Source organism: Seriola lalandi, unplaced genomic scaffold (assembly GCF_002814215.2).
Source record: "Seriola lalandi dorsalis isolate HSWRI2012SDOR001 ecotype SW California unplaced genomic scaffold, Sedor1 jcf7180002054322, whole genome shotgun sequence".
In the NCBI taxonomy this organism is placed as follows: domain Eukaryota; kingdom Metazoa; phylum Chordata; class Actinopteri; order Carangiformes; family Carangidae; genus Seriola; species Seriola lalandi.
The window spans coordinates 462852-476074 of NW_019524875.1; the positions used below are offsets into that span (position 1 = coordinate 462852).

General features: G+C 40.1%; 1 protein-coding gene across 1 annotated transcript; it reads left to right on the forward strand.

Annotated features, from left to right (window-relative positions):
- Positions 1-3591: 3591 nt before the first annotated feature.
- On the forward strand, positions 3592-4961 carry nog1 (noggin 1). The gene has a single exon (XM_023406971.2). It carries the CDS (start codon positions 3934-3936, stop codon positions 4573-4575), a length of 642 nt encoding a protein of 213 aa, XP_023262739.1. The 5' UTR covers positions 3592-3933; the 3' UTR covers positions 4576-4961.
- Positions 4962-13223: the final 8262 nt, after the last annotated feature.

The following is a 13223-nucleotide window of genomic DNA, read 5'->3' on the forward strand; positions in this document are numbered from 1 at the left end:
GAGATGCTGATAAACTAATCTGTCACCTGTGTGTAGAAACACAAAATTCAGTCTCCTGAGTGATCACTGAGCACTGTGTTCTGGGTTAGGGTTTAATGACTTTGTTTGGATGCAGAGTTTCTGTCTGTTAAAGTTTATGGAGGAGTGGAAGGAACATACACTCACACTGGGATTTGGGTGCTTTGAGAGTCAATTCTGCAACCTGTGGGAAAAATTAGCTAAATGTACTAATAATAGTCCTCGTTAAAAGCCACAGATATTTATGAGTGTTGTATACAGCCTGAAGATGACTCTCTATGGATTTAACATACAGGTTTCATTTGAATGAACCTGGATTTTTGTGAACTGAAACGCTAAACAGACATGGAAATCTTCAGATTTTCAGTTGCTAAACTGAAACCAGTTGATTTTCATATATCAAGTTGATGCAAGACTGAGTGAAAATGGCTATCAACAGTATTGACAATAGGTCCTTATATTCTCAAACAGGACAGGAATAGTGTGACTTGCGAGAATGCAAACCTGCCATCCGACTCATGGTCAGTGGTCAGAAGTAGCAATTCATTTTAATTAAGCTCACAGCAGGAGTGATTATTGTGATTGTGTGCTCTTGGATTGCAGAGGAATGGAAAAAAGTGCTAAACAAACTAGCAAATTGCACACCTCCCAAGTGCCAGAGTAAACAGAATAGCACCCACTTCATGTCTGTGTGTATTCAGCTTGGCAGCGTGGCCTCAATTAGCACGAGGTGAGAAACAGCGTACTGATGGAGATAAAGCACGGTGAAAGGTGCTTTGTGTTTTCTGAGTGACACTGTAGCTGCTTTATATCATTGATAACCTCCTGCACAGAGCCACTGCAGAGGGGACATCAAGCCTCAAAAGTCTGCTCCGATGATTTAGTTTAAAAAAAATAATGACCAAAAGAGACTTTCTAAATATCTCAGGTCTTTTGTGTGGATGAAAGCTATCAGAATCCTTTCTGCTGTGTGTGTTTCTACCTGAGCGTGCCTTTTCTTGGTACCAGTACTGAAGGTGTCTGCCAAGAGAGAAGTCTGCTTTTCCTCACTAAATGAGAAATCAGCAGGGAAGGCCACAATGTCCCGTGCACAGCTCAAACAGGGAGATTCATTTTGAACGCATATCCTTAAGCGCAGGTTTTAAAGTCTTCAAGAACCAGACCCCGCAAAAAAAAAAGAAAGAAAGAAAAAAAAAAGAAGGTCATTACCTTGGCCAGATTATTAGCCAAAGGGAATTGTGTTTGGTTAACTTAAGAATGAAAAGAAACTCCTCAATTAAGCAGGCGTCTGTCTCAAGTAGCCTGTCTTTTTAAGGAGGAATATTTCACTATCAAAATGTTCCTGTGGTAAAACAGTAGGAAGGGATTAGAAGAAACAAAAACAACTCAGCATTAAATGAGCCTGGCAATCCTGATGACACTTAATGAGAACCATATTTGGACTTCACCCATGCAGCCACATTAGAAATGAAATATTCCAGTGTTTGAAATATGATTTCTTAAGAGGAAAAAACATGCCAATTTCATTTTGAAACTTCCTCAAGTGTGTGATTAAGTACTGAAAGTGAATTCAGCTACTTCATTTAAGTTGTCACTAACAAAAATAATGAATTGGTTTTAATCTTTATCTGCATTATACCTTAAAAACAGTGCGTTTTTAGAGGATTTTAATGGACACATACATTAGGTGTGTATGTGTCTGTATGCATTTGTCGTTAACTCTGCAGCGTCTCACGTGTGAATGCGCTGGATTGAGCCTATCTGTCAGGGAGCGATAGTTTATGATACGTGCTGGTCAGATGAAAAATATAAGGGTGACATTTTCCAGACTTTTCACCATCATTCGACCGTAAACTAAATGAGTCGTGTGCTCAAGTGCTTGTGTGAATTAGCTCATTCAAAATGAAACAGAGATGCATTTATCTAAAGCGGATGGTTTATGGCTGATGTAGCAGCTGGCTAAGTTCTTCCACTAAATTATTTTTCAAAGAATGATTCTCTGAGCATGAGTTTAGACAGGTTTGCAAATTGTGATACTTTCCATGGCTGCTGCTTAGTGAGCGTTGTTTATTTGGGAGCTAATTTGGCCGGCTTTATTGAGAGGCTCGCCGTGGCACCGTTACAGGCAGAAATATTGTCCCACTTCAGCTGGACACAAGCAGTAAATACACTGCAAAAAGTGCACTTAAAAGGCCATTTCACATTTCATATTTCATATTCAGATTGTATTTTCCTTCAAACAAGTGAAAGCTTCTGCTGATTTTGCTCGTTTCCTGTGCAGGATGTTTTGATCCATCTTTGACAAAGGCAAAAACGGGGATGTCTCATACTATCAGGAAAAAAAAAATCACATTTAAATCAAGAAATCTGTGAACAAATTGGAAACAGATGAACTTTATTTCACCCTTAAGGTTCAGTTTTCTTCTTTAGTTTCATCTCTCATTCCACACTGTTGGACAGTATCACATAGATTCTGTTCCTGCCCTTTATTTAAGCTTTATGATATTTACACTGCGTGAAATATTCAAACCCAAGACTCTGACACATTCCATCAAATGGAAATATTTTAGTTGTCCAACTGTGCATCATTTTATACAGGTTTCCAAAAGAATTCAGCCTTAGTTGAGATATTTCCTAAACAGCCACAACCCTGACTAACTACGTTAACCGTGTTGATGACTCAAACCTCAAAGTTGACTAATATCATCCAGTTGTAACTGAAAATCATTTTCATTTTGCAGTGATGTTTTCTTCAGAGGGAACATCGGCCACAGAATGCATGTATGTCCAAACTTAGATGGTGCTTTTTGTGATCATGTACAGATTTTGTTTTCTTTATCTGCAAGATGGATCTAAACCTAAAGATCACATCAAGTGTGCATCAGACTTTAAATGACCAGAAATTTCAGATGCGTCTGAGCAGAAATAGTGTCTCTAAACTAAATGAGGTGTTTCCCAAACTGAAGTGTGACTTTACCAGTGGTGAAAAAATATTCAGATCATTTTACTTTACTAAAATAAAATGTAGTAATAAAAACGAGAGTTTTGCATTCAAAAAGTAAAGGTCCTCTCAAAATGTACTTAAAGTATCGAAAGTAAAAGTACACATGGACACTGTCAGTGTTGGGGGGTGTTATTATATTTAACTTGATTATCATTACTGCTGCATCAAGCAGCATTTGAATGTTGTACCTCCACAGCTGATTTAATGACTTTCAACTACTAACAATCACATTTTATGAGTTGATATATTTTCTTTGTAAAATCTTAAATGCAGTGTAGTTGTAGGTGTGTGATAAATAGTGCAATAGAGGTAGAATATCATAAAATGGATATAATGTATATATGACTCCATTTAAGTATATATATATATGGGTAAAGTACCTACGAATTATTTGTAAATGTACATTTCCAAGTGACTATTTTACAAGAGGTTTTGGGTGTTGTGGAGGCTGCAGAGACTCCCAGCAGAAGGATTCATCAGATGACCGACACCCCTGAAGAATGAACGACTTCACTAGTCATTCCTACTGTGAGACTGATTTAAGGCTGTCTCTTATACACATCTACATCACGGTCCGTGCGGAGGATATAACGGAGGTCGCGGGTTACGCTCAGCGTTTTTCTGCAGAGGAGACAACAGGGGCATCATGCCGAGCCCGCGCGCACGGAGCCCGAGGAGACATCTGAGCTTTGTCACGCAGTTCATTATTAAAAACAGGTTTCCCTGACGGTGCTGTTTTTAATTCTGTCACGGAATTTCATCATGGGAGTTTGTGAAGTTTAAAGGACACTCAAGACGCGGGTTTGGATACGGCTCACGCGTAATTGCGCACAAGAAAGTAGCAGCTCCCCGTGCGCACTGAACTCACCGCGGGACCGTCTGATACGGATCGATCTCAGCAGTGTTTAGCCATGTATCTGCTGGTGCTGTCTCTCGGACTTCTCATGGGCAGGGGGGTTTGTCAGCACTACTACCTTCTCCGCCCTATCCCGAGCGACAGTCTGCCGCTTGTGGAATTAATAGAGGACCCAGATCCCGTCTTCGACCCCAAGGAGAGGGACCTTAACGAGACCGAGCTGAAGAGCCTCCTGGGAGACTTTGACAGCCGCTTTTTGTCCGTTTTACCGCCCATGGAGGACAAATACACCGGGAACGATGAGCTCGATGACTTTGAGATCCAAAAGCCCGGCGGAGTACTGCCGAAGGAGATTAGAGCGATGGATTTTGACGTCCAGTTCGGCAAGAAGCACAAGCCCAGTAAGAAACTGAAGCGGCGGCTGCAGCAGTGGCTGTGGGCGTACTCGTTCTGTCCGGTCGTGTACACCTGGACCGACCTGGGCAACAGGTTCTGGCCGCGGTTCGTGCGCGTGGGCAGCTGCCTCAGCAAAAGGTCGTGTTCGGTCCCAGAGGGGATGGTGTGTAAACCTGCGAACTCGACCCACCTGACGATACTGAGATGGAGGTGCGTGCAGAGGAAAGGGGGACTCAAATGCGCGTGGATACCGGTGCAGTACCCGGTCATCACAGACTGCAAATGCTCCTGCTCCAGTTAAAAGAGTCTCTGCAGCAAAAATAAATTATAAGCTCAACATGTTTGTGATTCTTTTCTCACATGCACTACCGAGTGTAGGAATGTATTTTCTGTATATGCGGTGCCATGCAGTTATATATAACTCCCTGTACAAAGTCAGTATTATATGTAACCAGAGTCTACTTTATTTGTGGAGAATATTGGTTATATATTTTGTATTTATGGAGATATGGCACATAGAGCCACGTAAGGACTTGCTGTTTTCCATATTTGGATGAAGCAAAAGGACCTCAGAGTTAAACGTGGATTATTGATACAGCCATCTATCAGTGACTTGTTTCATCCTGTAAATTAAGGAAATTTACTATTTATTCTTTATATTCTGCAATAAAACAACACTGAAATCAATTTAAATGCTTTTCTTTCCTTTTTTTGATCACCTATACTCAGTCTGACCGACTGGATAAAGTCACCTGCCCCAGTGCGCACAGCCTAAGGTTCTCAAGCAAATACCATTTTAAACAACATGTAAGTTTTACAATCATGGTTTATCTTACAATCACGTGTATAGACTTCTGCAGTTTACTCCATATTACAATGATGTTGTAACACTGTAATTATAGAAACAAAAGAGGATTTGAGAATGAACTAGAACTCTTTGGAAGGAGATAACTCAGATGGATACTGGTTTTATTTAACAATGTGGTCAATAGCTCTCCCCTGGCCCCCAGTTAACCAGCCCTGTCTTATCACTGTAAAGCTGTCAGTCATACATCAGACCCATTACATGCTGATAAAGGAAGCAGCCAGATTCAGTAATTGAAGGAATCAGCAGCTGCAAACCGTTCTCACTCTTTCACAAACCCTCCCCTCCATTTGCAGCCCAGCAGGAGCTGAGCTGAACAGAGGAGCTAGATTACTCGACAGTGGAGGAAGCAGAGGCTGATGCTCCACATGTCTCAACCAGTGAATCTATGACACCTTTAAAATAGATTTGTTCTTTCATATGTTAGTGTTACAAAACAACCTACAGGCTGTTCACTAAAGCCTAAATCTCTGGTATATGATAAGTCTTTGCTGTGGGAAAAAAGTTAAAGATATACAGCAGAGTTACACTTAGAAGTGGAAACCATAGTTAATCCCTTGATGTGAAATCTAGAAACACAACAAGACTGAGCACTTCGCAGCAAAGATGGAAACAAAATCAGTTATTTATCAGCTGTAGATTAATCTTTCAGACAATATTAAAACATCACAGACAGTTTTATAGCTTTAAAATCAGTGTTCGAACAACTTGATTTACAGTAAGTAAAATAGCAATACCAATAATCAATATAATAGAAACGGTCCTGCGTTCAAATTCTTAAGTAGTAGTACAGACGTATTAGCCTGTCGGCAAGTAAACGTACTCATTAAGACCCCTGTCAGTGAAATAATGTTATTGAATGACCATATGTGTAAACGTGAGCAAACATGCATACTGTTGGGTAAGGAAGTGCAACATGTTGTATGAACACATGTTTTTATATGTAAAATCTTAATCTCTTACGAACCAGCAACTGTAGCTGTCAAATAAATGCAGCTGAGTAGAAAATATAAATACTCACCACACTTCCACCCCTGATTGAACTAATCAACAGTGTATATACAATAGTTGAAATTAGCTCCTCCTCTTCTAGAGACAACATTAATCTGCTTAATGCATCATTAATAATATTGTAATACTATATCATTCTAAATGAATATTCTGCATATTCATTTGTATACATGGGAACATTTTGCGATTAATACTCCCCTACTTTTACTTAAGTACAATTTTGAATGCAGAATCTGTAATTCTGGACTCAAACAGTGTGGTTCTGCCTCTTTTACTTTACCTGAATGTGCATCAACCACAGTGTGTGACATGTGCATCCTTTGGCATCAAACATCAGTGACTGCCTCACATCTTTTGGCATCAGGCCCCTTCTTCTCACTTTTCTACCAACACATTTTCACCTTTTCTACTGATCCTGAATCGGGTGAAGCTAATTAATCCCTTAAACTCTTGAACCCCTCGAAAAAAAAACCCTTTCTATAGTTTATACCAGCGTCACATATACTTTATAGTACATATCAGTTTGTTCCAACTCTTGATTAAAGCTATATGATGTGTATTTTTAATGGCTGCACCATCACGTCAAAAAGAAATATTGTAGATCTCTTGTGCTTTATTTTATTAGAATTTTAATATTTTTGGAAACTTTGGGATCTTCACCCTAAATCTAAAGTTCTGTGAGTTGGCCAAATAACACGAGTCTGTAAAGATGGAGCCACTGGTGGGTTTGGGAATTTACAGCTATAGTTTTCAATGAATTACTTTCTGTAATCGGTTTTACGTAGCTGCTTCTCTCTCATACTGACTGAGACAACCCCCCCCCCCCTCTCTGTTCTTCCAGAGCCTCAGTTGGGTAGACTGTGGGGCACCAGAAAGCCTGTGTTTTGTTTTAGTTGTGTTTAGTCCATAATGATGCTCCTTAGCCTCAGAGCCAGTTCTGCACGTACACATGCAGCAGACAAATCCCTGTACCCGTCACCAGATAGCAACGTAAGGGGTGAAGATCTGTACAATACAGCTTAAACAAACACAATAAATAGCCTTTGATGTATGTGTGTGTTGGATCCTCAGTGTTTGACGGTGATCCTCTCGTCTTTTACATGATACTGTTTGTTCTTTTGCATAAAGCTCACGGTGGTCAGGCTTCACAGTTGACAAGCTCTGTGGATATCCCCCTATTTCAGGTGTTGTGTGTCATAGTCGGGTGTTAAAGGATTAGAGTATAGTCACTTAACAGCTGCGCTGGAAAATGTATCAGATAATAGTTTCTTCTAACATCTAATTTCTCTTATTTCAACCTGATTTTGTGTATTTTAAGTAGCAGGTGTCCTGTCCAGTCTATTTCTAAAGCTTTTAGGTCACTATAAACCCTTTCAGTATCTCTTCTGTGATTATTTTTATAACTACACTCAAGATTTTCCCCAATGGTTCTTATTCCTCTCAAAGTTTCTATCTTTCTTTCCCCTCTGTTTTTTTTCTGCTGTAGCACAGGCAAAGCGTTGACACCAGTCAGATGATTTGTGTGTGGAGTAATGCATGTTGACAGAGCGCTCGGTGCCTACTAATACCAGCTGCAGACTGGAGGATGCAGGGCTGCTAATGCCCTTCGTCACTTCTGAGCCGGCTCTCGGCTCCCAGCATCGTCGCTCAGCGTGGCGCTCCTCAGCCTCGACTGTCCAAAGATCTTTTACCCGACCCTGTAATGCTTTTAGCCAACAGCAATCCATTAACTTAATGATCTCTTTGGGTATGGGCTCGCTTTATTGCTTCTTTTTTTTTTTTTTACTCCCTCCCCCTTTAACCTAATCAACTTTATTTTTTTCTCTATGCAGATATTCTGAAGCCAAAACATTGTTGCTGATTAAATTCTCCTACAGGGTTCAGATATTTCACTGATCAAAGCAAACTTCTCCTTGTTAGTTTTGCCAACAATATCAAACACAAGTCATTCATTTTTCATTACAGATGATAAAATTACTTTTAATAACGTTCACTGGCTCATTAATAGGCCAAAGGTAGCCTCTGTGGCACCTTCATTACGAATACAATAATAAGCCGAGCATGCCAGTTCAGTTTGTAAAAGTCAGACTGCTTAGCGATGTTTATGTAGCGAAAATGACAAATTTCAAATAATGCTGTTAAACAGTTGAGCACATGAAAGGATGTGCTGTAATGATGGGGTTTGAGAGCTCTGAATACACTTTCACCACTGTACTTGGACCACAGCTCTGTAATAAAATGATACACAAAGTTTTATGCAGTGATGAAAGCCGAGAAATACCTTTTGATCTTCTGGTAGCTCAGAGAAACTTTTGACTTGCACTAGATATAGCTCTAAGACACATTGCATATAAAATATCATTTAAACTTAAAAATCCAGGAGTGAGTCAAAATTTAACCGAGTGACTAATTCAAAGGTGTTTAAAAGTAATTTGGAAAGTATGACAGTGAACTGCTGCTATCATTCATTGACCAGTAATTGCGATAGTTTTAATGTGTATGCAGCGCATTTATGCTTGCTATGACCTCAAGCTATAAAACTATTAATGTTTTTCATTTGTTTTACATTCTTTAATAGAGTCTTTATGTTGGAAGTAAAATGACTTATTACTCCAAAGAACAGTGACCCAAAGGTGCCTCCATCTTTTTGTAGTGTAGAAAAAGTTCAAATTTTCAGAAGATACTATGTAGTAAGTTAATTCGGGGTAAATGTGTAGTAAATCAACAACTACAAAAAAAACATATCCAGACATGAAGTGACTTTTGCTCAGTTGTCACAGTGATACCTCAGTTGTGAAGTTGACATCATGTGACTCATGTGATGGAAGTGACTCTGTCCACTGAGGAAGACTGAGATGCAGATGAAAAAGTAGTGATTGGAATTTGAGTTTACAAGATCAAAAATGTAAATTTGTGTATTTCATGGTGTAGAATGAGTGTCCATAAAGAAAATGTGCATATATATATATAGAAATATATATATATATATATACAGTATATAAACAAATTTAATCAAAAAGATTTAGCTTCTGGTTCATGTGACTACAGACAGCGAAACTTCTTATATTTGGTTTTGAATCCGTGAATTGAAATTTGTCATAAACCTGTCTGACCTATTTTTAACTTACAGTTCATTAGTATTTCACAGCTTGTTGGTGTAGACAAGCGCTGCTTTAATGAGCTGAGGGATGTGTCTGCATACATCTATCACTATGATCAAATATAAAGAAGTTTCATTCATTCACTGTCCAGATGTCCAGCTGTGGCTGCAGCAGAGGCCTCAGGGAAACGTCCCTGAATGAAGCCAGGTGTTCACTCCCGGTGGAACAGGGAACAGCTGTTTCTGTTGTTCACACGGCTCAGATATGAACCTGTTGCTAGGTTAAAGCCTAATTTATTTTCCTCCATTTTTTTTTCATTTTTCTTTATTCTCATATAGAAGCTTTTTATGCTAGTACTCCTGCTGAGTAAGACCAGAGCCCTTTAGATAAGAGTTACAACAGCGAGGAGGTCAAAAGAGTCACTTATTAAAAAACATTAACTACAAACAACCATTTTCTACATACTGTCTAATCATCCATCTAGTCTGTTTTCACACACGTCAGCAAGTACATTCTATTCATCTTTTAATTTGCTGGATAGTAAATGTAGTGTTTATATCCTGTAATAGTTATTCCTAAATCAAAAATGTATAGATGCTACAGCTGTGGCTGTTTTCAACTTCTTACCTCACAAAAATGCTTTTAACACCACAACTCTGCAGCGCCGAGGTGTAGAAGTATTCAACATCCCACTGTACACCATTGCGGGTCAAAACTGGCCTTATACAGTCGATGGAAGACCAGCAGTTGGTTTCAGTTGTGTTTTCTTGAAGATGCTGATGATACTTCTCTTCCTGTCATGATAAAGTGTTTTATCTTCTTCCGATTTGTAATCACCATCATTGAATCTGTTGTCTAGCACTGGTGTGACCTCAAAGGCCAACTCCTGTCTTCATCCTGTGCTGAGACTGTGTTTAGCTTGATGCATAGATGTGCACCTACATGCATAGTGAGTGAGATCTTCAGGTGCTAGAAGCAGTTTAAGGGCTCTGAAACACCAAGCTCTCAGTCAGCCTTTTATGCCACATTGGGCAATCAGTCCTGTTACACCTTTCGGTTTAGGACTGTTGGTCAAACAGAACAAGACCTTTGAAGATGTCAGCTTAGACATTTTCCCACCACTGCTCAACATTTAATGAACCAAATTTTTAATCAGAAGAAAATCGGCAAATAAATCGACATGTTTGAAACATCATGACATCGCACCCTTCTCTGTATGACAGCAGGCTTTTTGTCCCACCTTTGTGTGCTTTTTGCCTCCAGTCGTGCTTGGATCTCACAATATAAACTAGACTGTTTCAACCCTACTCAAGCCCTAAGAGATCCTTAAATTTATGAATCCACAACAAAAGCTTATCGCTTCTTCGTCAGTTCATGGCCTGACTTTGAACCAAATCTTACTGATGTCTGTTTAATACTGTCCGGAAATGTCATTTAGGGTTTGATATTTCAACTGGTATTCTACTTATATCTTTTATTTTCACTCTATAATTGCTTTTTTTTACTTAAAGTATAAATGAAGTTACAGAAATCAGCGAACATTAAATATCAGGAGTGTTTGTGGCTGCCGTCCTCTGAAAGGCAGACACGTCCTGTCAAAAGTTTTATTTGTTTGGTAAAGGATGCTGTTTGGCGTGGGGCCCAGTTCATTGTGCTCTCCCACACATCAGATAATTGGAGGCTTTTGAAATATCCTCTCTGCTGCTGGTGCTGTTCCCCGTCCTGGTCACGATGTTCAAACTGAGATGCATGGCAAGGTTGATGTTGATTTTTCCAGCATTTTTGTCCGCCGTAAATTTCACCGAGCTAGGTTTGATGACTTGTGGGTGGTGATCCTGCTGTTTGATGTCCAGAGCTCGTTAATCCAAACCTCATATGGTATGCAAGGTCAGACCCTACTTTGATGTGCACGGGCCGGCTCTGCCAAGTCTGCAGAGTCGAGAGGGCACTGTTCGTTTACGAAAGATCAGGAACCGTAGCAACCCTGACACATTTTGGCTTTTGTCCATCAACTACTGTGAGGATGAGGTCTGGTTTGTTAAAGGGGCCCCTTAGCTCTCCTGCTGCTGAAAGCGCACACATGAACATTTCCTGAGAAGCTGAATCGAATACAAATCATTTCCCAAACACGCAGGGTAATTGGAGGAATGTGTGGAACTTTCATGTTTTCCTCAGGGAGCCACCAATACAGTTTATAAGATGAAAGCTCCATGATAACATATAATACATATACAAAATATCAGTGTTCTGACCCGCTGCTTCCTTCTCCATTTGTTTTTTACGATGAAGAAATTGCACTTATTTCTCACATGACAACAAATAATGATTTAACAATTTGGTCATTTTGGGTGAAGAGTTTAGTCTCATGCCTTTTTTGCATCTTTGGTTCAACCTCCTTGGAAACACAGAGGAATGATTAGAAACAGTGTGTTTGTTATGTAAAATAAAGCAACAACAGCCCCCACTTTGCACCCAGCGCAGGAATTCAATGCAATTAACTCTTGAGCGTTGCATGTAAATATGAAGGTTTGGGGCTCGGCGGGCAGGCCGGCGCTCACTCACTCACAGGGATCGTGGGTCTTTGTTGTCCCGGGGCTTTGGCTGGCCGCCACACTGCCTCAGTTGGCGGCACTTAGCTATAATTTTCTCACAATGGCTGGCGTGTGAGCCGTCCATCATTCCTCTCCCGTGTCTCCCTGCTTCTTCCAGTGCAAACCCCCCCCCCCCACACACACACACACACACACACACACACACACTCCACTGGCACCTCTCGAGCGTCGAGCACATTCAGGTTTACCCACTCCCGCTTGCATGTCAAGTCTTTGCAATCATCCTGTCATCTTGCAACTAAACAAGCCGCCGAAGGATATTTATTAACTTACTCTCATTGCACTTGGCTGTGATTTGATCAGATGTTAACTATCTAAAGAGATCATTTCTGGAGGTTTGTGAGATTCTCAGATGAACTGTAGGATGGATCTCTGCAAATTGTTTCCAGACCCACCGCTTTGATTCAGCTTCTTACCTACAATAACTTCAGAAAGTACTACCAAAGGACTGTTGCTCTGCTGATATTATTCTGGGCTCCTAAAATACCATTCAGTAGTCACTTCATACCAACAACAACATGATACTGGAAAAAAGTCAGTGTGAAAAGGAAGGGCCCACAAGATTGCTGCAGAATGTCTTTTTTCCTGGAGTTGAAACAAATTCTAGATTCGCAAACTTAAATGGTGTAATGTATAATCAGTGGTCAGAATCATTCAGTCAGTCATGATAATTATGCAACAAATTATTCTTAAAAATGCACATTTCTGGCTGACATTTCTGTCATTTAGGTCCAATGTGTTAGGAGTAAATACAAAAGGCCAGGAAATAATATCCGTAAGAAAGATACATGAGAGGCAACAAGAAGCTGTACAGGAATATTATATATTATAGGTACACGATATGACAGATATTACGGCATATAGCGTAAAGCAACCAAATATTAAGAAGCCTGGAGGAAGCTGGAAGCCTCTCGTCCTGTAGGATTTGTTTTGTAACCAGAATCTTGTCCTACAGTCTTCAGTTTTTAGCCAGAGGTCTCGGTTGTGGATGGTTTCAGGACGATTCACAATGGGCTCTTGGCAACCAAAGCATGATAGGAAGCAAGGTGTTTGGGAAATTGGGGATATGTTTGGCAGCTTTCCTGGATAGGCTCAGCTGGAGTGTTTGTCTTTCTCTCTTTTCTGCGAGTGTTGAACATTACATGGATACACATAAATGTTAAAACAGCTTCAGTTTTGTTATAGAAGAATTAAGAATGGTTTATATGTGGGAGAAGAGCCACCACTGGTAACCACTTACAGTGTTGCCGCTGTGTGTTGGCAGCCGCATTGTGTATCTTTGCATCATGTCTAGCAGTGTGGCGATGGTAGGATGGATGCTTTATGAGGGACTCATGCTTTTTGTGAAAATGTATCCCCT